Below are 25,636 nucleotides of genomic sequence, written 5' to 3' on the forward strand. Positions count from 1 at the left end.
GCCGTGGCTCACGGGCCCAGCCGCTCCGCGGCATGTGGGATCTTCCCGGACCGGGGCACGAGCCCGTGTCCCCTGCATTGGCAGGCGGATTCTCAACCACTGCACCACCAGGGAAGCCCTGCATTGTTCTTCTGCGTAGGCATTGCCAGTGATTTGCTGGGCCAGGGAGACATCCGGCCTCGAGCTAATTGTTTCACTGCTCAGAGCCCCTATTTCCTGTCAAGTGGGATGTGGCAGGGAGGTGATAGCTTCTACTTCACAAGATTCTCGGGGAGTGGAGGGATTGAATGCTGTTACTGTCCTACGCACACCAGCTGTAATAGGCCCTCAGTGGATGTGAGCTTCCTACCTCTGTCTGGCGTCAAGCTTTCCATCGGATTCATTCCAAAAGACATTCTTGAGGAATTGTCTTTTTTTTTTCTTCTTCTTCTTATTCCTATGCTTTCCTTCCCGAGCCAAGGTTGCATCTCTTCCCAAGAATTACTCCATGTCTGTGGCCTCTATGAAGCAGACTTGTTCTCTCTCTTGCTCTTTCCATCTGTTATTACATCTTGGGAAAGCCTATCTGTCCTTCCCTCTCAGACGCTATTCACTGGGTTGAGCTATTTTATTTGTTGTTTTCCCCTTATGCCTTTCATAGTTGGCAAGTGATATTTTGGCCCATTATCCTCTCATGTTAGAGGTGGGAAGAGAACAAAATATCACCGCTGCTCTCACTCTGAGAAAAGGTAAATTCTGTTTTGTTGCCCATGGGAAACAAGGAAGCAGGTATTTCCAGCAGTCATTTTCTGTTTTAAATAAAAGAAGCTGCGTATAAACTTGGAAACAGCCACTCCCTCAGTCTCACTCTTAATTTAGAAGCATTGAAATGATCACAGCATGCCAGCCATTTCTGGGGTTTGTGGCATGGATTCTCTCCACCCTCCTAGGTCGAGGCAGTGTGGCAGAGCAGTGGGTGAGGCCAAGGGCATGAGCTTGGGAGTCGGAAAAGCCTGGTTGAGGACTCCATCCTTGCCTGTGACAGCTGTGTGGCCTTGGGCACATCACACAGCTCTTCTGAGCCTCGGCCCCTGCACAGCGAGGAGTGTGAGTATGCACACTGTATTCATGTGCCAGGGCTGCTGTAACAAAGTACCACACACTCTGTGGCTTAAACGGCAGAGTTTTGTCGTCTTACAGTTCCGGAGGCTAGAAGTCTGAGATCACAGTGTCAGCAGGTTTGGTTCCTTCTGAGGTGTCTCTCTTAGCTCGTGGTGGTCTGCTGGCCGTCTCTGGCATTCCTTAGCCTGCTGATCATCACCCTGATCTCTGCCTTCATCTTCACGTGGCATCCTCGCTGTGTACATGGCTGTCTCTGTGTCCACATTTCCCCTTTGTAAAACGACATCAGTCTTATTGGATCAGGGCCCACTGTAACGACCTTCTTTGAAACTGATTACCTCTGTAAAGACCCTATTTCCAAACAAGCTTGCATTCTGAGGTCCTGGGGGTTTGGGATTCAACATATCTTTCGGAGGGATGCAATTCAACCCATAACATATACCTACTGCACAGGGCTGTTAGGATGAATTGATGAGACAATCCACAAAAAGGGCTTAACACAGTGCCTGGCACACAGCAAACCCTCTGTACGTTGGTTATTATCCTTATGCGAGTTTATCATGCCCTAATTGAACCAGAAGCTGACCTTTCTTGCCTGTAAGTCTTGGAGGTTTTCTGTTTCTTTTGCTTTTTGTTTTTTTCCCCCTTATTTTTCATGAAGACAAGTGTAAATGGAAAAGGCAAAGCATAGACAAGTCGAAACATGGAAAGTTCTGTTATTCGACCGTCAGAATTCTTTATATTTTAATACTTCCTCAGCTTGAGCTTATATTAGTAAAAAAAAAAAGATTTTTGTGTGTACAAATACACAGAAATCTATTATTTCAGTCTAGTCTATGTTAATAATTTGAGAAGCTGTCTTAAATAGACTGATTTTATTTTTAAGGGAAAACTTTGAAACCTAAGTAATTATCAGATGGCCATTAAAAAAAAAAAATCAAAACTAACCCACTGGGCTTCCCTGGTGGTGCAGTGGTTGAGAGTCCGCCTGCCGATGCAGGGGACACGGGTTCGTGCCCCGGTCCGGGAAGATCCCACGTGCCGCGGAGCGGCTGGGCCCGTGAGCCATGGCCGCTGAGCCTGCGCGCCCGGAGCCTGTGCTCCTGTGCTCCTCAATGGGAGAGGCCACAGCAGTGAGAGGCCCGCGTACCGCAAAAAAAAAAAACAACAAAAAAAACTAACCCACCTTCTGAGAAGACATGTTATTGGAATCAAATAAGCTGGTGGCATAATCTGCAAATTCTGTGTGTACTGCTGTGGTATCTGCAACATAATTACCAAGCTTAAGTTAATTAGACTAATGCTTAGAAAATCTGGCCTGGCAGCTTGTGGTAAGTAATTATATATACTGATTAAAAATGTAATACGCTGTGAGCAGAGGCAAAGAAGACTGCATTTGACGCAGCCTGTGCACATATACAATTAGGAATCCTCGTAGAAGAGTGCCCACCATGAGAAGGAACTTTGTAGAGATGGGCGGGCATCATGCCAAGTCTCTTGCAGGGCGGCCTGCTGATGCCCGCCTCACCCAATGCAAGGTGGGAGAGTGTCAGGACCAGGCCAGCTCAGGAAGAGGATTTGGCCATCGGTGCTCACGGACCACCCGAAGCATACTCCGCACCACAGCCTGGGCAGCACCCTGCTGCTTCCATTTGCTCTCAAGCGTCTCCTCCAAAGGATGATTAGCTGTGGGACAACTGAGGTCAGCTGCCTTGGGTTTTTTTTCCAGACTCTGAAAAAATGCAATTGTCACTAATTATGGATCACAAATAAGGGTGGAATGCTGACCTGTAAGTGGGCACAAAGATATCTTTCATTCGTCCTTTTGCTTGTTGTGCAGTTTTCTCTCCACTTGTCCTTGGAAGAGGGGAGATGCCATTGGGGATCCACGGGCAAAGACTAGGGACACCCAAGGTTTGGCTCTCTGCTCAGATTCTTCATAAGTTTATATACCATAGAAGTGTGATTAAGTAAAAACGGATAAATTTCAGATTGATGAGGGCTACAGAGAAATCCAAGTTTGTTCTGTATCCTCTTTTACAGTGTACATCTCCGTTCCTGCATTAGTATTATAATGTTTGGTTTAGAGAACATAATCAAACCTTTTTTTGAGGGCTGGGGATGGTTATAACTGTGTCACCCTTCTAAATATCTGTTATAGTTGGCTTATTTGGGCCAGAAGTATTTAGTGAACGACTATGTGCCTAGCTCTAGTTTTGTCAGGTCATTGCTAAGGTATTAGAGTGAACCATGTGGCATTAGTGTTTTGAAGGTTAAGGAAAGACTGAATATTGCTCATAGAAGTGGCTTTGCCTATAATTTAGCGGGGAAGATACTTACAACACAATAAATGTCCTGAAATAGAACCTTATTGAAGGACCGCCTAGTCTAGCCTTGGTGGAACAGGAGAAGAAATGTATTCCATTCAGAGAGACTAGTATGTGCAAAGGGCTGGTGGTGAAAGAGGCGGCAGGTTGTTGAAAGAACCACTCCTACTCAGATAGGATGGAAGCAGTGTGAAGGGTTGAGAGATGAGGGTGAACTGGTAAATTGAGGGCCTATCGTTCCGAGAAAGCCGGGTCGAGGACCAGTAACTCAGGACCGAGCACAGACGGCAAGGGTTAAAAGACTGAGCTGAAAGTGCCCTGACCCATCGCCTATAATTTAATTTCTGTTTTTTAATAAGAGATCCCCCAATACATGCTTCTTCAGTTGTGATGTTCCAATTCAGAAACTAGAGGCAGGCCACCCTGTTATTTATTAATCAAAGGTCGTTTTTAGTAGAGAAACATGTTGAGGCTTTCCGTCCAAGACTGCAGAAGACTCAAGCAATTCACTTAATCTCTCTCGACCTTTGTTTCCTTCTCTGTAAAATGAGGACGATGACACTGTGCCTCTACCTACCCCAAAGTTGATCCAAGGAGATTCCATTCACAAAAGTGCTTTGATGGAGATACTTCAACCTAATCCCTATTGCTTAGCAAATGTTCAGCACTGTTTTATGAGAGAGGGAATGCAGGTTGAGGGAGCGGGCCCTGAAGTCCCACAACCCATGAGCTGTAAGATCACATCTCTGAGCCTTAATTTCCTCATCTGAAAATGGAGATGGCAGCACCATGAGGTAGGTGCTGTTAAAAGGATTAAATGAGATCATCTCTGTACCTGGCGCTTAGCAAGCACTCACTAGAGTTCCATCGATTAAAAAAAAAAAAAGTAGTAGAACAGCAACAAAGTTATGCCATCTTGATTCTTGGGCTCCCATCCTTTGATGTTTTCCACTTCCCTAGAGCAGCAGGCTCCCTAGTGTTGGACCAAGAGCATCTCTCCTTCGGCCATGGACAGGGGTTCCTTTTCCATAGAGCCGTGTTCGTTCCTCCTGATTCAGCTGCCTTTTGGCTGAAGAATTAAGTCCCAAATCTGACTCCTTTTATAAGTAGATTGAGTTGCCTCTCCACCCAAAGCTCGAATAACCATTTGCAAAGTGAAAGAACTAGTCCCTCAGCAGGTCGTTTTGCCTCTTGGGTGCCAAAACATTAGTTTGCTTGATTTTTTTAAATTTTTAATTTTGGCATCTGGTAGACACCATCTGAGTAACCAATTAGGAACACTCGCAGATCTTGGACTGATAACTTGGCTACTAGGCTTCAGCCTAATGTCAATGAGCTGGAGTCAAAGTCAAAAATTAAAGACAGACGGAGAGGAATAAAGTAGCTTGGATATTAAATGGCTTTTTCAACATCATGTCTGTGCTTCCTACCGAAACAGCAATCAGCATACTGTTTGTTGCCCCCTAAGGTGGACACCAGAAATGGAGACAGAGCTGCTACCAAGCCCTTAAAATACAGTCTTGGCGTGGCAATCAGCATAAAGAAAAGCACCAAGAGAGATTATGAAATGTAGAAAGCATGTGAAATTATTTATATTACTACTGCAGACGTGTTTATTAAAATCCAGGCAAGTATTACTTTTGCTTCGGAGATAGGCCATAAGAGCAAATCTATGGAGGGGAGAGTGTTTGGATGACTATCTCGCAGACATAAAGCTCTTAAGGCAGAGCAGTTTTAATTAAGAACAGCATCCTGTGTGGAGTGTTATATCCAAAATAGATCCTGGGGTGGGGGTGGGGATTCAGTGAAGGGATACATCAATTTTAGACATCTGGAATCCAATTAATAACTTCGGTGCTTTGACATGGCAAGTGCTACCATGTAGTAATTCTTACGGAGGGTCTCAGAATGGAAGCTGGATTTCCATAGTGAGGGAAATTGTAGTCATCCCGTGGTGTAAGTCTAAGTGTTGCCTGAGGATGGTCATCTTTGTTTGCTTTCATAGAGTTATTTAAGTAGTTATATTTTAATGGCTAATGCGTATCTTCACACGCATCACTCAAAACAAAAGCTACGATATTTTTTTCCTCTTTAAAAAATTTTCATTGGAGTAGAGTTGATTTACAATGTTGTGTTAGTTTCTGCTGTAGAGCAAAGTGAATCAGTTATATACACATATCCACTCTTTTTTAGATTCTTTTCCCATATAGGCCATTACGGAGTACTGAGTAGAATTCCCTGTGCTATACAGTAGGTCCTTATTGGTTATCTCTTTCGTATATAGTAGTGTGTATCTGTCAATCCCAATCTCCCAATTTACCCCTCTCACCCCCCCCCCTTACCCCCTGGTAACCATAAGTTTGTTTTCTACATCTGTAACTATTTCTGTTTTGTAGATAAGTTCATTTGTACCCTTTTTTTAGATTCCACATGTAAGCGGTATCGTATGATATTTGTCTTTCTCTGACTTACTTCACTCAGTATGACAATCTCTAGGTCCACCCACGTTGCTGCACGTGGCATTATTCTGTTCTTTTCTATGGCTGATATTCCATTGTATGCGTGTACCACATCCTATGTCTAACCATGTGATAAGACTACACCCCCTCTTTTCCCCACCCTCCCCCATACTGAGCTGTCCATCACCCTGAATCCCATAGTCCCCATTCCTTTACTGTTTTTTACCTAGTTTTAGGCATCTCTGTGCATTCCCAAAAAACAACTGACAAATATATACTTTTCAACTTTATAAAAAAGTATCATGCTGCATAATATCTTTTGGGAACTTTTTTTTTTTTCCTTAAGAGTATGTTATTGAGATTAGTCCATATGGGCTAATTGTCTCTATCAAACAATTATTTCGATCACTGTGTAATATTCCATCATATGAATATATCACATTTTATTCATCTACTTTCTGAATAAGTGGCCATGTCCAGGCTTTTGCTGTTTGAATCAGAGCTACTTTGAAGATTCTCATGTACGTGGGCGAGAATTTCTCTCGGGTACGTACCTGGGTGTAGTACTGCTGGGTTTTAGGGTACTGTGAATTGACGTCAGCTTTAGGAGATAATGCCAAACTGTTTCCCAAAGAGGTTGTTTCAATATATTCTCTCACAGGCAATGCCAGAGCACTCCTGCGGGTTTGTGTCCTCTCTAGCCCGCAGTGTTGCCAGATTTAGGTACAGCTCAAATTCATCAGTACTCAAAAGTAATATCTTTACATTAACTTGATCTTGTGTGGTGTGACTCTAAGAGCTGAAGGTAGGACTTCCGTGTAGAAGTTGGGGGAAGGGAGATTTAGACTCAGGGTGAGGAAGGATGGTCTCCTAGCACAGCTTGTCAGCTAGGGTCCGACTGTCTGAGGAGCAATAGGATATTCATCCCTGGAACATTCAAGACAGGGCATGAGTGCGCCCCTTGGCAGCGATATGGCAGAAGGGATACAGATGTCACATGATGTTTGGACCCGAGGACTTTAAATATGTGTTTTAAATCCTGATTCTAGAACCAAGCTTTTTTTGAATATTCATTGCTGGACTTTTAAATAGATACCTGAAATTACAAAAAGCTATTTTAAAGCATTCTGATCTTTTATCTTTTAAAACCAACCAAACAAATTCCTTTAAACCCTTGAGCTGCACTGAGGTGAGATTAATTAAAAGATTAGGACTCTCAAATGATTTGTATGGGTTTTTCATACATGAAGTTATAACTCCCAATAATAATATTTTCAGCTTTAATGGGAATATCAAAGATACTAATATTTTAAAATCAAGCCATATATATATGAGAGCCAACCCTGGGATTTTTGTATTTGTGTGTGTGTGTGTGTGTGTGTGTGTAGTGCCTTTTGATCATCTTAGTAATGAATAATTGAGAGCTGCACAGTAGGAAGCTGAAAAAGGTGAGAGTATCTTTTTTCTAGCCTGATGCTTCAAAAAAGTCATGAGCCCGTTATTGCATTTTAACTTTTCACTCAGGCGAAGCTGTGTGTGTCTGTGTGTGTTTGCAGTTGCCTTATATCTCCATTGTCTGTGCTGATTTCTGGATTATGGTCACTTATAGGGTATATAAAATGAACAACTGAGCCCATTAACAAGGAAATCTCAGTTTCTTTTGAGTATTCTGGGGTTTTTTTTGTTCTTTTGTTTTTAAAGGCCTTTGAAATCCTCTGTGACAGAGATCTGTTGTCATGCCTGGTAAGCTTAGCATTCCAGCCGCATTCAAGGCTTTATGTCTTCATTAAAGAAGGTTTTTAAATGAAATAGAGAGAGGCGTTTGGGAAAGGCTGGCTCCGAATGTTTGTGCAGTGTACACCGGCCAGGTTCTTTGAAGGGCATTGGAAGAGTTCCATCAGAAATGAATGGGTTGCTAAGTCACGGAGGGTAGGTTAATTCCAAGGGGTGCACAGCAGCTTCAGAGGGTGCAGTTTTGTAACCAGAGGCAGAACGATCGTCTTGTATACAGAAGGCAGCATGACCAATCCAGCGGAGTGGTGAGCACCCCTGGAATATAGGTTTTCTGTTTGTTAGTCATTTGTCATCTGCCCACATGTGGTCCTGGTGCCAGGCACCTGGCTGGCTGGTGCTAGGGGAGCTCTTTCAGCTCTGCCAAACATATGCTGGACATTCGGAGAGAAGTTTCCGAGGTCAGCCAGCATCCTCGCTGCTCCATGGTGGTCACCACTTGTGCAAATAACTTGCTGCTCATCCGCTTTCCTGTGGAAAGCTTCCCGTTAGCAAGACCTGATGTTAAGGTGAGGGAGAGACCCAGTAAGCAAAACTCAAGCCAGGGAGCGGCGCTGCCCACGTTCAAAGGCCAGACTGGCCTCCCCTCCTTCACCTCGCCAAGTCTGGACTCCCTGTGTCTTCACCCGATTGCTATTCTTCTGAGCCTAGAAAAAATAGGTGCTGAACAAAGGTGATGCGACCAGTGAATCATCCAGTCCCTCTTCTCTTCCAGCACTTGCTGATCGCTCGCAGCCTTAACTGTCACCTCCTCCGAGCAGTCTTCCCTGATCATACCATCTAATGTACTGATAGTTCTCTTTATTATTCTCTCTCACGGTTGTAATAGATTTGATTCCTTGCTAATGGCCTGCCTTCTCTCCTCGAATGTAAGCCTCCTGAGCACACTCGGCCTTGCCCAGCCTGCTTACCACTGCACGGTGCAATGAACTGTGCCAGCACATGGAAGACAGCTTACTCTTTGTTGATTAACCGAATGAGTTCTGCAGACAAACGAGTTTCCAGTGTTTGGGGGACCCATATTTGCAACCCCCTAACCTAGTTCAGCTTCTCCAAATGGGTTTTATTTTGAGGCCCAGTTGTAGCTGCCTGGAGCATTGTGTTAAGCAGGATTCTGAGGCCATGTCTAGGGCAGTGAATTTTTGGTGGTGTACTGTCTTAGCACCCTCTTCGGGGATAAGCTGTCTCGCCTGGACCATGCTTCTAAAGTTTCTGTAAGGCGCCTTTGAAAAAAAAACAAGCCATACTGTAGCAGGAGCAAATAGAAAACAAAAAGTTCAGGAGATTCAAACAGAACCTGAAATTGGCCCTTTGCCTTTTCCCTTTCCTCATTCTGAGTACCACAGGTTGACATCACTCCAGGGAGAAAGGAGGAGAACACTTGTTCAAACACCAGTATCCTAAACATGGAGGGGAAAAAAGGCTTACAGAGCATGACTGGCTGAGGAAATTGCTTTCTGAATAAATGCTTCCTTCTCTGAAGTTTCCTTCATCACAAACCTCCCTTTCCAAGCGCGCTTCATTTCATTTCTCGGTGAGCATGTTTTTAGAAACAGGAGGCCTGAGGAAATCAAACTGGTAGAAATCTCTAGTCCCTGTGACTTCGCTAATCTCCTACCCATGGAAAAACCAGGAAAACTCAGATAGGGTGGAGCCTGGGGCAAGGCGTCAGTGACCAGCAGTTATTTACTGAAAACCGCCCTGGGAGACAACTGCCCCCCTCCCCCGCCCCCCACCCGCAGAGGAGGCACCCCAGCTCAGAGGCTGATCTCTGTTTGCAACTTTGGTTTTCTTTTCTGGTCTGCTTTAGTACCCGTGTTTTCAAAAATGTTTGTTAACCAAAGGAAAATTTACAGAGTGGATCCCTGAGTGAGTGCACTAGGAGCCGGCAAACTGTATTTCTAATCCGAACCGATGAGTGTTCCTAATTAGCCATGCGATGTTCTCCTGACTTACATGCCTAAGAGACCTGGGTGATTCATCTGGAAAACGGGGATGATGAACTTGCACAGCCAGTAGGTTGGGAGGGCAGCTGTAACTTAGAGACCGATTTTGACAAATGTTTCTTGAAAACCCACTCCTGGGTGTCAGACACACAAGCAGTGAGGCTACAAAGATGGACGTTACTGTGATTTGGTGATTTCTACCATAAACGTGGGAACTAGACACGAGGCTTGTTACCAAATCAGCTATTGTTGAGTGCTTTTTTTTTTGGATTTTTTTTTTTTTTTTTAATAATTGGAAGAGCCAAGAACTCCTGGGTGAGTGCGATTGATTTGTCTACCGAGCCCTCGCAGCCAGGTTACCGCTGTAAATGGGACTGTCAGCTGACATGCTAAGCCCCACTGTGAGGCAGGATAAGGCTCATCCCTTACGAACATGAAGCCCACTACAGTAAGCTATGAGGAGAATTTTAGCAGTGGGGTGTCCTAGGAATAAGCCGAGTTTGCCCTTCACTCTGTCTGTGCCGATGATTCTCAAATATAGCGACGCCGGTATCAACCCCCAGTGCTCCATCACAGCCCCATTGCTGAGTCCTGTTCCTCAACTGCCCTGATGTCACGTTGTCAGGAAGTTCTAGACGGTGGCCTGCAGCGCGGCAGATCCAGGTGGGCCTCCCTTCTCAGATGCACGTTTCAGGTTCCGCTCCCCTGACCGGAAGTGTGACCCCTTTGATGTTTTAATTAAAATCAACTCTGCATAGGGCCAGAAGCCACAATTGCTTTTTGCCGAACTGCTCCTAACAAGCTTCTGATGGAAAACCGCAAACTTGAACGTCCCACCAATTAAAGCGATTTTCTGATGGCAGCTGTGCACCCCAGCAGGCCAGAATTGTTCACCGGGCTTTGTACAGGTTGTTAGGGTGTATGGGATGCTCTGAAGACCGTTCACAGTTTAGTCGAGTAGTGTCTCATCCAAATTGTGATGCTGGCAGTCTCATTTGCCGCTTTGGCAATCGGCTTGACAATGTGATACTTTAATGGATAAATGGATAAGCAACTGGGCTCTGTTATAGTACAGTGGTTTGGCAAATACTTTTGGGGGTTACAAATTCTTAAACATCAACACTCTATGCTCCTTGAAAGTAGGATGTCATTAATTAATATAATAGTTTATTTCAGCATTTTGGCCCCATTGGCAGCACTATAAAAACTTTTGCTTCTACTCAAGCAAGTTAGGCTCAGGTCAGAGCTTTGGCAACTAATCAAATGATGAATGCTCCATCAATTACCAGAATTTCTCTCCATAAAGGGCAAGGAACTGGGCTATGGAAACTCAACAGTGAACAGAGGGAACCGCAGGTAATTTGGTTGCAGTAAGCTAGTGGTTAGTCCAGAGTTTCAGCTCACAGGATCCCTCCCATGGAGAGAAAGAAGGGAGGAAATGAACATAGTTTTGCCCAAAGAAATATCTGAAGAATCTCAGGGTTCTAAAGAAGCAGAAGTGGCAGCAAGAGGTTGATGACACAAGTCGTTTGTTTTTTGTGGGGTTTTTTTTGCCTCAAGTGAAAGCAAGAGGAGATTCATTAGGACACCAAGAAAGCCCAAAGTGGTGATAATCTGCTCAGTAACCAGTACGTAGAGAAAGGACATTCGGTGTTTGGGGACAAAATATGTGCTCAAAGGATGCTGGCTGTATGTGTATGAGAGAGACAGAGAAAGTGAGACAGCATCAAGATCATGAAATAGAACTCGGTGCCAATCTAAAAGGTCCAGAAAGGGTTCTTAGGGAAGTGTTCTGCACGTATTGAGCCGAAACGGAGCGATTTTTCACACTGGTTCAGAGCAGCCTTGAGCAGGGGAGCCAGAGTGCCTGGAAGGAGGCATCAGAGGCAGAGGTCCATGTACAGGGAGGGGCCAAGCCTTCTCACTAACTGCACGCACTGCACTAACCGACCGCCACCGTGACTGTGGGCACCTGAGCCCCACTCCACCCTGGCTGCTGCACTAGCTTGTCTCCCTCTAATTCCCCAGCCGGGCTCTTCTCTATGAAAAGTTATTCTAGTCCTTTTACTTCCCTGCTTCTAACCCTTTAATATCTATCTTCCCACTGCACCAAAGATAAACTCCAAACCTCCTAGCCATCCCCACCAGCTGTAAGGGACCTGCTATCTCCCGCACTTACTCTTCCAGCCAGTTACTCAGATGCCAAGCTTCCTTTTCCCCCCAGGTTGCTGTCCACTTGCTGTCCTCCTAGCCCTTTGCTTCATGGACCTCTAATCGTTGTTCATGTCGCAGCTGAAATGGCACCTCTTCATGAGGCCTTGCTCCAGACACCCCCTCCCCGAAAGTTCCACCATCCCTGCACATCACGCTGCTCTGATTCTCTTCAGAGCTCTTATCATATGAAATTATTTTGACTTCTAAGCAACTGTCATTAAAAAAAAAAAAAATTCTGGAGCCTTCTACTGTTCAACTCAATAAAAACAACCACGCCCACGTGGCTGTCGCGTGTTCTAAAAGGCCCAAGCTTCACGTCTGCAGTCACTGCCCCCATCTCCGCTCCAATTCCCACCTCTGGACCATCTCCCAAGGTGAATGCCATGTTGCCCACATTTTTACTTAATATATTTTCTAAATTGACTCTTATTTTTAACTTACGTTTACTTTAAAAGCAAACTTGAGATGGCATCATAAATGGGAGATAAGCCTCAAATAAATAAGATCTAAATAAAACAGTCATATTCTAGCTAGAGTCTGGATGGCGCCTCTCATTCTGTTAGAGGTCACACTGGTACCGTGTTCAGGACAAGCTCATACCGACGGAGACTTTGATTACTCAGACGACTGAAAGGTGATTGGGAAGGGACTATCTTTCTCAATAGGGTTCAAAACTTTTTGCAGTTTTGAACTGTAGAACTGGAGGCCGTCTTTTGGGCCACTGGGGTGTGGGTCCCTTCTTTAAGCAATGGAATGTTAAAGCTTCTCAAAACGGCAACTAAGTTTCAGCTCTCTCAACAACTCTGATAGACGGGCAGGCATGGCTAGGATGCCGGGGCAGCATTCGTCACGAAAGAAAGAGTAGTACCAGAGGACGGTGAAGCTGGCAATGGGCACAGGTTACAGGAGAGCTGGCAGATACCTCATGTGTTTGCTGAAGCTGTCCCCATTGCCCAGAACAACCCTGTCCTTAAAATCCCATCACCATCTTTGAAGCCAGTGCAAATCTTGATTTTTTTTAAAGCCAACCGCAGACCCTACCCCAGTAAGAATTATTGTCTCCCCCAGATATCCTGAGAGCGCTATGATAGAACTTCTAGTCCAGTATTTACACCATACTGACTTGGACTAAATGATGTGTGTATGAATCTGTCTGTCTGTCTGCCCTGTTGGGTGGTGAGACCCCAGAAGGCAAAGGTTTTTGTCTTATTCATCGTTACAGCTTTCCTAAGAGCTAGAACGGTGCCTGGAGTGTATATCATGTGCTCCACAGAGGCTTGTTGGCTAAATTCAAAGCAGTAACAGAGGGTCAGAGCTAAAAAAAATGAAGGCTTTACTTCCCATTGAAATTCTTTTCCTTGCAATACTTTATATAAACACCTGTCTGAGCAGAACCATCAACCTGTAAGAAATGGTTTAAACTCTCCGCTCTTTATACTGTTTTACGAAACTAAACAATGAAAGATATCGATGAATTTTAGACCACCACCCAAGTTTATAATCAGCCACCGGTTTCTTTGAGAAGTGGCTTCAAATTGTTTTTCTGCTCTTTGAAGATAATTTGGCATTTTACTACAGGTTAGTTCTAAATTCTGAGAAAAACGTTTAAATTATTGCGAATCATCTCTCCTACTGTATTCCATTACAGAGCTATAAAAATGTCAATAGTCAAGGCAGTTTGAGCATTACATCAGGGAATTAATCATTGCCCCACATGCCTTGTGAGAACACACTCAATGCACAGGAGGTAGCACAGTGTCCAAATCGACACGTATCGTCAGTACTTCAATCAGAAATCCTGTTAACACTACCTTCCCCCCAAATCATTTCAGGCAGATAAAGCAGGAAGACTGCAGATACAGGTTTTTTTTTTTTAAATCTCTTTTCAAAGCTGTATAGAAATAGAATTCACTTCGAGGAGCCATCACAGACTTCCCTCTGTGGAATGTGAATAAAGACTTTGGTTCGACTTTCTGCAAACTTTGTAACTTTGGCATGAGCCTTCCTCAGAGAACCACGCTTCTGAAAAGGGTTTCAACTCCTGCTGTTGCATACGGAGAAGGGAAGGAATAGATGTTACATCTGACTTGGTGCTGAGCATATTCATGATTTAACTTCTGTGGCCTCACAGCAGGGAGGAGAGAGATGGAGACCTATACAGCACTGACTCCCAGACACCCTAGTTGAAAGAACTACTGTTATTTTAAGTACTACTAAGAAAGAAAAACACTGCCAATTAAATCATGACACACCGTTGATTGTAGGACATGCTTTGATTTCAGAGAGGTTAAAATGGGGAAAACTGTGCATCTCAGAACAGATGAGCTGTGGATTGTAAACAGTGCTAATGACTTCCTCTGCATTTCATGCAAAAATAATAATAAGCCCCAGAATGCATAAAATGCTAGCCTTGAATCTGACCTTCCTTCGGACAGTCTCCTCCATCTTCTCCAGGATTCACAGCTAGGTGGTTTTGGGAACAACCGAAATAAAACCAAGCGCTTCCTATGGCCCCTTCCTGAGGGGTCTCCAGGACTGAGCTGCCAGATAAGATACAGGATGTCCAGTTAAATTTGCATTTCAGGTAAACGACGAATATTTTTTAGTATAAGTATGTCCCAAATACCGCATGAGATATAGTAAAACAGATTAACTGAGTGCCCTGTATTTTTATTTGCTAAGTCTGGCAGCTGTGCTCCCAGAGTAATTCTGACTGCATTTGACCTTCACCACATACTTTTTACTTTAAGGACCTTAACCTTTACCTGTCAGGAGCCTCCAGTAATACCTTCAGTCACTTCTTACAACAACTCTGAGAGGTAGGAATTATTGCTGGTATTTTAGGGCTGAAGGAGCTAAATTTCCTCCTCAGACTTGAATGTCTCATTAGATTAGTTTGGTTGGGTTTGAAGTCTGATCATGGCTGTGAATCCTTTCACACAGTAGTTAAGGTCCAAATGATAAAGGTCACTGGGAAACCATGAAGATGGTAAAGGCACTTTTACCCCTGGAAACAACCTCTGTGGGTTGGTCATTGGTCACTGTCAGGGGACAGGATATCCAGCCTATAATAATAATAATAATAATAACAGTAATAATGATAACAATAGTCACGGTAGCAGCAGCAGCAAACACTCAGCACCTCTTACTCCATGTCACGCACGTCACTAATCACACCTCTTCCTACTCCCTTTTTACAGTTCCAGAGCGGGGTTTGCAAAGGAGAGCCTCCATACTGTCGATTGAGTTGTAGGCAACGGGCTTAAAGGCAAAAGTATTATTTCCGTTACTGGTATGGCCTCCGTCTATACACACAAACTTCTCCCAAATGCACTGCTTCTCAAGAGCAAGTGCCTGAAAAGTTTGAAAAGAATCCCCACACCTAGGCTGCCCCCCAGACCAGTTAAATCGGAATCCCTGGGGCGGAGCCAGGCATCTGTCGTTGTTAAAGTTCTCTGTGTGACCGCAGTGGGCAGCCGGGGTTGAGCACGGCTGTTCTAAGGAAAGCCACACGCTTCCATCTGGGGCTTGTAGGGGGGGAGACCCCTAAGTTTTAAAAACCATATACAACAGAGCTTTGCAAATACAATTAGTTTTTGTTTTACTTGTTTCCTGTTTTCCATAGACAACTTATAAGCATTGGCACAGCGTTGCCATCTGTAAGGCATATGACAACAGCAGATGGGCGCCTAATAACCAAGGAGGCATTGACGTTTGCAGGCCCTAAATTATTGGCGTTCATCTGGTGCGATCTGCGTGACGAGACCACTTAAGGCTGGATTTCAACATCTTCCGACGGCAGGTCCAGAAGCGGGAAGGCCGTATTTTCTGGGCTTTGCATCGTTCTTTGCCGTCCTATTGAATCGTTACAAGATGGAGTTATAACAGACCTAAAGCTAGGATCAAAATGAGAATTAGTTCCTGAGTAGAAAAATAGCAATCCCGTTTGCCTCGCCTGTAGCCATTGCGTCATATCTGCTTCTGCAAGGAGGGAAATGACTTCTTAATGTGGTTTTCTTCCACTAAGGAGAATTAAATCTATGTGGCAAAACGTAAAACCAGCGTGCTGGCAGCCAGATTCTGAGCGGAAGATCCATGACCCTCATAAACATGTTTGTGTCCTGGTTATATGCTAATAAACCTCATTTAGGCTCAAACTTACGCCGGGTAGAAATAGTGCTCAGCTGGAGGGCCAGGCTACTGTTCCCTCACTGTTTTGCCTTCTGTATCAAAGTTTGCTCTGAAATAATGGGGACATTTCTCCATCTGCTGCAAGCTGCCGGGGTGAGGGGCGGGGGGGGCGGTCTCTGGGTTAGAGTGAGAGCGAGCTGGGCCTGAAATAGCAAAGTCCACTATTTTAGTGGTGAGGCTTTTTTCCCGAGTCGGCAGGATCCTTTGTCAAAGGATCTGGCTTTTGGGTGACGGTACCCGGTGAGCTGGAGCAGGGTCTGTGGAACTATTCACTCTCTGGTGGCGCTGCAGTTCCTCCAGGATAGACTAAAAGGCAAAATTTGTCGGGGACGCCCCGGGCACTACTGCTCCTTGCTGGGCGATCTCCAATAGGTGAATGAACTTCCTCGGAACTCAGTTTCTTCCTTGGTGAGGAGTGAAGCAGTGCCTGCCTTGTGTATGGGCTATTGTAAGGATTAAATGAGATGATGCGTAAGGAAATAATACATGAAGAAGAAACCGCCCTGTACATCATACTTATCATTGGTGCTATTACTTATAGCACCAATAATATACTTATTACCAATGAATACTACTGATCATTGGTGCTATTACTCTGCCTTAATCTCCTCAAATGACTTAACACGAAATAGTACGTTGTGCCTCCTGTAAGAATTTATACCCTCGGCATTTTACAATGTCTAGAGCCACGCGCAGGAGTAACAAATTTAGTTAATAAAACTAAATTGCAATAGGAGACTAAGGGGAAAAACTGCACTCTTCTAAAGAAGAGAGTTCTGACAACACCCTCTCTCTCTCTGATAGAATTGAAATTTTATTCACTCAATATGTAAATCTGAGACATATACAAAATGTTTTTTAAATAAATATGGGTATGTGAAGAGGATTTTAAAAGGGTTCCTTTGTCTAAGACCAACTGTTAATTTTTTGATGCCTCCTCATTTAATTTTTTATTTAGTTTTTCTTTGTTCGTTTTTTTACCGTTTGCCTGCTTGAAGCCTCTTTTAATGCATGTACTCTTTTCTTTCTTACTCAGTACTCATGGCCCTTCTATTTATTATTCTCATAAATTAGCCCGGGCTGTTTTAGTTCGCTGAGCAAAACTGCTCAGAGCTCATATAACAGGCTAAGCCGAAGACAAGAGGACGTAAACCCCAGGCCAGCTTGGGGAACGACTGTGGGTAGGTGGCAAACGTAATGCCTTCGGCGTCTGGGAAGTAAAACGAATGGATGATGCTGGCCAAGCGCAATGTTCCAGAGTGGTGAGGGTTTTGGTAAATGGCAGGATGTCCCCCGTCTGTGACGCCCACTCCCAACCTCAGCAGATAATTACAAGGCGGTGAAGGGACCACGTGTAGCAGCCTAATCTAGTTACTGTATTACAGAAGCTGGAAATGTGGATTTGTACACAAAACCTCTCCGTTTTCAAAGTCTGGCAACTAATACAATGAAAAGAAAGACACAGGCACCCCGGGCCTCTGATTTGCGAATGCTGTTTGGCCGCTCCCCCAAGACTTGTTCACGGAGATCCCAAGGGCCTATTAATGAGCCTAGTTTTCTTCTCCGAAGCTCCAGAAACATGACAAAGAGAAGGAGGACTCCCCACCCTCGTGGAGATCGGAGGAGGAGATGGCAGCCGAAGCTGCGGCGCTGCGGGGCTACTTTCAGTGACGCAGGTAAAGACTGTACGTTTACTTCATCATCGCTCAGAACCCCACCCCCCGCAAGAACCTCACTCAAGAAATAATGCGGATGCAGAAAAGCAGCCGCACCCACTTTCTACAGTGGTGGTTGCACAAACATTAAAGCCCGAGTGGGGAGGAGTCTGACCCTTGAGGCACTTGGTCCAACCTCTGGGTCTCTCTTCCCGTCTCCCCATCACCTTCTGCATACCGCTCTGGTCTGTTCCCTTCCTTGCAGCCCACCCCAGGCCCTCGTCCCCTCTGTCCACTGTCCTCTCCATTCCTGCCCCTCTGCAAGCCAATCTCCCTCTACAGAGCAGCTGGAGATAGTTTGTAAGGAAGGCAAACCCGATCCTTAAAAACATCAAAACCCTTCCAGGGAGTCCCATCGTCCTCAGGCTCAACTCTCAGACTCCTGTCAGGCTGCAAGGAGCCCTGAAACAGCTCAGCCACACCCAGGCAGGCTCTCCTTTCACTTGGGCCTCCTCTCCTGGCTGCTATTTGGTAAACTGGCCCCTTGGCTTTGGCGGCCAGGAAGCTCAGGCCAGGCAAAGAGAATTCTCTCTTTCCATTAATGATGTTTCACTAGTGGGAGATCACAGATTTAAGACTCTGATAGAAAGCTATAGCCAATCTCCTTTCCAAATTTTTACACAATGTCAAGGGACTCATGCGTCTTCTGAAATGTCTTAATAAAGAGTGTGCCCATGAAATCTTGGGGCCTACCTTGAGTAAAAAAAAATTATTCGTTTTCTGAAATTCAAATTTATCTGGGTCCTGTATTTTATCTGGCACCCCTGTTAAGAAACCTCCTTAGGGATTATGGAGCCCAGATACAGAGCCTCCTCTCTAAATTGTTTTTCTTTTCTAAAATTGTCTGCTTCATCTGGTCTTGTGTGAATGTGTTTATGTTATAAGCAGCTGAAGGAGATCAGATACAAACTAAAAATGCAATTAGTGAACAAATACTGGTAGCAGTTGAATTATGTCAAATTGTATCAACCACTTGGTGATTATGATTTTTAGCTAGAAAACACATTGGTTGTAGTATTATGTTTTCATTTGGAAAGGTAAGTCTATGTTGGTGAGTTTATAATACATGTGCATTTCTTGGTCTTTCTCTCCCCACCTCCTCTTTAAAGACCCAGTGTCAACTACCTCCCCCTCCATTACTGTTCACATATGCTGTGTGCTCAGGCCCTTGCATTCTAGAAAGCTTATTTCATTCTCCCATGTCACTGGCTTGTCAGCTCTGCACCCAGTTGCCTGAAGGGATATAGCGTGGTGGTAGCAGAAGCTGTCTTTGATATTTTATTTTTAACCTTTTGCACTGCTGTTCACCTTCTCATCTCTCCCCTTCTCTCCTCCACCTCCCATTAGGATCTAGCTAGTTTACCTAAGAACATAGGCCTATGGGCATGAATGCAAACCTTGTTCTATTCCTCTTCTGAAAGCCGGTGTGTCATTTGGGGATGTCCTGTTCAAATGGGGGTCACCATTCTTCAGACTCAACTTTCTAGGCTGAATTTTTCTCTTTTTGGCTTTCTTATGTAACGGGCACTTTCAGGGAGAGGCAAGAAAGCTCCAGGCTTTTCCTGAGGCTTGCTGAATTGTAGGATTCTATCTTACAATGTGTTTTCTAGACTGTTTAGAGAATTTAAACTTCTTACCCAAGTTGCCTGCACGCTTTGCTTTGTCAGCTTTTGCTTCTGTCTTGCCTTGAGGCCTAACTCCCCTGTCTGCCAGGTGAATCAACTCGCCTCATAAGTCTTGCCAGAAAGATATTTACCTTAACTTTTCACACAGGCTGTCGCCAGAGACCCTGTGCGTTTCTCAATGAACGAACATGAACCTCTCTCTTTAAGGGTCTTTTGCTACAGACGAAACAAATCACCTTCAGTTCTCCCAGCAGTCCGAGGTGGCAAATAAGAACAGGAGGGATAATGAGGCCAGTGAGCACACAGCTAGGAACTTGGTGGTGAGGGACTTACACACGGGCCCTAAGATTCCACCAAGAGCATCCTCACCACCTGTAGTGCGAGAGAGGGACTGTATATCGTTCTCTTCAGAGACAAAGGGGAAAGGAAACATTCATCTAGCAAACCTGATCATGGAGTTGGTCCACCTGGATCTTTGATACCCACTCTCCTCCCTTTTCAAAGTGCACCTATCCACCGAATGTTTACACAATGTTAAGGGGTTCATGGAACTTTCTGAAGTTGGTTAACAAATAGGGCTGTCATGCAAGACATGGACATACCTAGACTTAAAACGGTATTGAGTATTTATCTGAAATTCAGATAAACTCGGCCTCTCCAAGCTTTCCTGAGTCTACCCTCAGCAGCAAGTCAAGTCAGTGTCGGGCGGAGCCAGTTGAAAGGCTCTGATGTTGCTCAGTCTGCACAGCTGCCCGCTTCCCAGCGCACACACACAGGCAGATACAACGGGGCTCAGCCCCGGAGTCGATGACTGCCGCCCACATTGCCGAGAATTTACAAGACCTGGGTTCTGTTATTTTCCCATCTTGCAGGTGCTGACAAAACAGACTCGCTCAGCGATTTAAGTGTTACTCTAAGGTAAATGGCGAGTAAGTGGGAGAGCTCAGACCTGAACCTAGTTCTACCCCGAAAGCCTTTCCCGTCGTCTCTCACCACCCACCTTTTGCTTGGAAGAGCCCGTGTGTCCAGCCAGCGCTGCCACCCTACCCCAGCCCCCCTGTACCTTCCAAATCGCCTCTTCAGCCTCTTCACCCGCTCTACTGGCCTCGCCGGCTCCTCGGCGAGGACGTGCCTCCCCTGCTGGGCTTCCTCGCCAACCTGTTCATCACCCTCCAGCACCTGCCTCCCCAGCAACAGACAACCAGGCTGCAGTGGCGCTGAGCTTGCACCCACTGACTTCCGGACCTGCCGACTCCTGCCCTCTTTTCTCCACCACCCGACCACGTGCCTAGGTCACATGGCCTTGGGCATGTGCAGTGTGTTGTGCAAATTTCATTTATTCCCATTTTGTCATGATTTTTCTCATCTTTGTGCACCACTTACTACTTACCTGATTCACCTTTAAAATTTCAGGTTATCTTAAACTTTATATCTTAGCCTCAATGAGAAACAAGTATTACTTATTATTAGAAGTTAAGCATAAAAAAGAAACGTGAAAGAAAAACAGTGCGGATGAATTCCAGCTCTGCATAGTTGCTTTTGCCTGTAGCTATCAGGACTGAGGTTGCTGGTCATCCTGAGAGAGGTTGGCACCAAACCAAGGCTCTCCATTTGCCCTATTCAAAAGGAGAATTACCTACAGAGGGATTCAGGGTAGATCAGCTAAAATGATCTTAAACAGGCCAACGATACCCATCTTTGGAAAACAGCAGTAGAGGTCAGAATCCAAAACCTGACCAAGCTGACTCCAGACCCGCTCCAGCCCCTAAGCCAGTGCTCCCCGTGTCTCTCCCCCGGCACAGGGAGAAGCATGCCGGAGGCCAGAGTGAGCTTCCCTGGGGATGGGAGGCCGCCATCGGCTACCTAGATGAAGGACTCCGGGCAGGAAGCCCCGTACCACACCCCACAGGCACGCTCAGTCTCTGGATCTGTTTGCCATTCGTCTACCTTAACAACCAGCGTACTGCCGAGAAGAATGTGCAGTCTCATGCCCAGAGATGCCCTATCTAGGAAACGGGACTGTAATAGGCAAAGAGCTGCTCTCTGCCGAATGCTTGGTAGGGAAGTACCTAGCAACCGCTCAGTAAGTAACCGACCTTGTTCTATAGCTTCTTTATGCATAAACCCAGATTACTGCTCAGCATGACAAGACTGCCAGAGGACCACAGAGATCAACATTCCCAAACTGGAAACCGTTTCCTCTGCCTCTTGAAGCCGTCCTTTGTTTGGTTCCAGGAATTCAGCATTTGCCTTCTGCTTAGGTGAATTTATGCATCGCCTCCCTCTCCTGGGCTGAGTTCCTGGGTAGGGGGTCTTGCCTCCCCCTACTGGGCTGAGTTCCTGGGTAGGGGTTTTGCGATGGCTCTTTTAGTGTATGTTATAAATCATATTAGATGACAGTGGATCTGCATCTCTTATCTAACCTTGCATCCTTCCTGGAACATAGTAGTTTTCTCTAGGTACTTAGTACTTGGGTTTGCTGCTGCTACACACCCTTGTTTATTATCACCTCCTGTCCCCACTCCCACCCCATGTTGTAAATGAGTGGGCTGTGTTGTTCGTAAAATACGCAAGCATCGCTCCTAACTCTGATAGAAAGGCAGAGTGGAGCAGGTCTCCACACCCTGCTGTGTCAGCAGAGTTCGTTTGTAATTCATCAAACTCTCCTCTGTGCGTGCCATTACTTTATAGATAATTGGTTGCCTCTCATTTGCTCATAACACAGCAGTGCAATTTCAAAGCAACTGAGTCGGCCCAAAACAGCATTATCAGTAGCTACAGATGTACTGTCAAGGCAAAATTTTGACACCAGAATTTTTTTTTTTTTTTTTTTTGCGGTACGCGGGCCTCTCACTGTTGTGGCCTCTCCCGCTGCGGAGCACAGGCTCCGGACGCGCAGGCCCAGCGGCCACGGCTCACGGGCCCAGCCGCTCCGCGGCACGTGGGATCTTCCCGGACCGGTGCACGAACCCGCGTCCCCTGCATCGGCAGGCGGACTCTCAACCACTGCGCCACCAGGGAAGCCCGACACTAGAAGTTTTGAAAAAAAATCACCATAATTTCAGCCACTGGACCACACATAACATAATCATGGATAGTCAAAGTGGACGAGAAAGGACAGGTTTACTTTTTTAGCACACATTCTGGTCACTGAATTGTACCTTTTGAAATCTACCCCAACAGCTTAGAAAAAAATCTCAGCCTTCTCCAAGAGGGTCTCCTCTCAGCTCAGCAGCCTCCAATGAGAAAGACCCAAGGAGCAGAGATCATCGTATTCATGTTTCCTCAGGGAATAGGAAGAGTTGACTTCAGCTCCTTGGCCAATTCAGTCCTAAACCCACTAGGTAATCCTCATGTCGGGGTGACTTCAATACCAAGGAAAGTGTTGGCCAGCACTGCTTCAGCCCGTCCCCAGATTGATACAAGATTTTCTTTAGCATGGAAGTGTAAGAGACGATCCCTTGCCCTTGTTTAAGGCTAGTGATACTTTAGTATGTTCTAAAGCTCTTTAGATGAAGGATCCATCATCTTAAACAAAGATATTTTAGTTTGCTTTTTCTTCCTCTCCTGCCCATGTTTCTACCGGATTATGCTGCCTCTTCCCTCCTTCTGTGTAGACTATGTTTACAGAACCAAATTTCAGTAGCAAAAATTAAAAACTCAGTTATTTGGATTAGCTAAATATAAATCAAGCCCCTATGGCCTAAATTGGGAATGATAAACCACAGAATCATAGAGACTTTAGAAATAATCAAATCTAATGTCCCATTAAATGATTTATTTTATCATAACCCAAAAGAAGAACCATTTAGTTATACTTTAAAAACCTCCCTCTATAAATATTCTTTTAGATAAGTCCACCCCATGGCTCCAAAATGGGTTTTTAGTTCTGTTTCATTATTTTTAAAATGCTTTACCAAGATCCAGCTTTCTCTAAAATGTCCCTAATAGTTCAGGCAAAAGATTTCCCAGGCCAGTAATGGTTAAAAGAAACTACAGAACTGTTCTGTTGAGATTTAATTCGACTGGTGGTAGAAATGACTAGTGTCCTGTAGTCAATTTTAACTCTTCTGAATCTTGGAAATACATGATCCATCAGCATGGAGTCTTTTTCAGAAAAGTATAGTCCAAATGCCAAAAGTAATTTTTAAAAGTTTCAAGCTTGGGACTTCCCTGGTGGTCCAGTGGTTAAGAATCCGTCTTGCAATGCAGGGGACGCCGGTTCGATCCCTGGTCAGGGAGCTAAGATCCCACATGCCTCAGGGCAACTAAGCCCGCGAGCCACAGCTACAGAGCCCACACACTCTGGAGCCCACGCACCACAACTAGAGAGAAGCCCGTGCGCTGCAATGAAAGATCCCGTGTGCCACAACTAAGACCCGATGCAGCCAAAAAATTAATTAACTAATTAATTTTTTTTTTAAGTTTCAAGCTTTCCTTGCATCTTGCAAAATGATGATAAAGCCTATCATCACCATCATCTTCATCCTTATCTCATCTCCAGAAATGGATAATTTATCACATATCAATCTGCATACTCTCATATGGCAAAAACCTTCTAGAAATGTCTACCCACTCCCAAGACTTCTTTTTCTACTTGCTTCTCTCCACTCTTCCACTCTTCTCATTTTCGTCTTTGTCTCTGCCAGAAAGGAAGGTGGGGGGGAAAAGACCCTCCTAGAGGTCATGGGCAGTGAATATGAAGAAAGGCTATGAAAATCCACCTGAATAATCTTTGACTCATCATTTACTACTAGCTAATATTTATGCAGTTCACTCCAGCCTATGCCTAACATGCCCCTCAGCCACCTCTTATATAGTAAGTGCTCCATTATTTTGACACTCCAGGGGCATCAATCAAGTTATCATGTGGTCATGCAACCAATCAATTCAGGATACACTAGCAAAAGCAGCTCTAAATTGTGCTCCTTCTGGATTTAATACTTCTCTGAGGATCCAGAAGACACTGTAGTTATCTTCTACTACCTCCAATTTATAATGAATGGTGGGCCACGGAGCCTGCCAGGGCCCATCAGCTATGGCAACGTGTAGATGCATTATGTTCCCTCTGATTTCTATTTTAAAGATAATAAATGATGGAAATGTTTGAGTATGAGAAATTAGTTCAAACAGTAATTAAAGAACAAAACCTGTAGGGCAGGCTGTTTTGAGACCACCGAAAAAGAAGTGTGACTTCTGCTTCTAACAGACCAAATAATTTGAATCATCCTACCCACTGTGTTCAACTAGAAAAATTACACAAGAGTATAAGAAAACATCTGTTAAAGGTAAAAAGGTATCACAAGAGCACAGGGTCAAGATCCAAGAAAGGACAGAAATGCAGAGAGAGGAGCCCAGGATGAAGGGCTGCCTTTCCCCTGAAGGCATCTATGAGTCTTAGAGAGGCAAATGGAGCTAAAGCAATAAAAGCTGGGGTGCCAATGGCAGGGCCCTTTCTAAATCTCCCATACCTGGATGGCAATGTGAAGATCTGGGAAAGTGATACCCTTGGAAAAAGAAGGAGCCAGATGTAAACCAGCCCTGGTATCAACTGCAGCCCAATTTCAAAACATCTGGGCAGCTGAGAAAGTCTCAGTCCCAGAAATTGAACTAAGGTGATTCTAAATTGCTAGTCCCATTGGGTTCCTGGAAGAAGCAAAGAAAAGAATAACCTCTGGAAGAAAATAAATCCATTCAAGATCTTAAATTATTTCTGTAAATAATTTTTTTTCAAATAGAATGCCCAGTACGAGTGTGTATACATACACACACATACACACACTCTGCACAGTAATATGAGGAGACAAGTCAATATAAACGAGCTTAGAATCCCCAGCCACAGCCATTAAAATAACTGTCTTTACTTTCTTTTGGGATAGAAAGGACCAGGTTGAAAAAAAATTCAGCAGAAAGCTGGAATCTATTAAAAGTACAGAGATGATGTGAAAAAGAACCAAATAGAAATTCTATAACTGAAAAACACAGTAGCCCAATGAATGAATTTAGCAGCATATTTGTTTACAGGCAAATAGAGAATTAGTGAACTTAAAGATGAGCCATATGAAAATATTCAGAATGAACCACGAAGAGATGAAAGGAGAGTGGGAAAAAGTATGAGAGGTCAGAAGATCCAGAACGTACTGAGAAAGTCTAATAGATACTTATGTACAGTTCCAAAATAGGGTTCTAGTGGAAGATATACTTAAAGAGATAATGGCTGAGAATTTTTCAAAACTGGCAAAAGTCATCAATCCAACTAGTCAAGAC

The 25,636-nt window shown here is 44.6% G+C and overlaps 1 protein-coding gene across 24 annotated transcripts in view; it reads left to right on the forward strand.

Moving 5' to 3' along the window:
* FHIT (fragile histidine triad diadenosine triphosphatase) overlaps nucleotides 1–25,636 on the forward strand; it is a 1,537,641-nt gene that overhangs the window by 1,496,617 nt on the left and 15,388 nt on the right. For 22 of the 24 annotated variants that reach the window (XR_003676743.2, XM_028478555.1, XM_055080195.1 and 19 more), the window contains one exon: nucleotides 17,599–17,705. Coding sequence is in view for 23 of the 24 variants with exons in the window: in XM_028478555.1 (XP_028334356.1) it covers nucleotides 17,599–17,700 (102 nt within the window). In the remaining variant the exon portion in view is untranslated. Of the gene's footprint in view, nucleotides 1–17,598; nucleotides 17,715–20,241; nucleotides 25,200–25,636 lie in introns of those variants that run through there. The other 2 variants (XM_028478559.2, XM_028478562.2) reach the window with 2 other exon arrangements.

This window comes from Physeter macrocephalus, chromosome 18 (assembly GCF_002837175.3).
Source record: "Physeter macrocephalus isolate SW-GA chromosome 18, ASM283717v5, whole genome shotgun sequence".
Lineage (NCBI taxonomy): Eukaryota > Metazoa > Chordata > Mammalia > Artiodactyla > Physeteridae > Physeter > Physeter macrocephalus.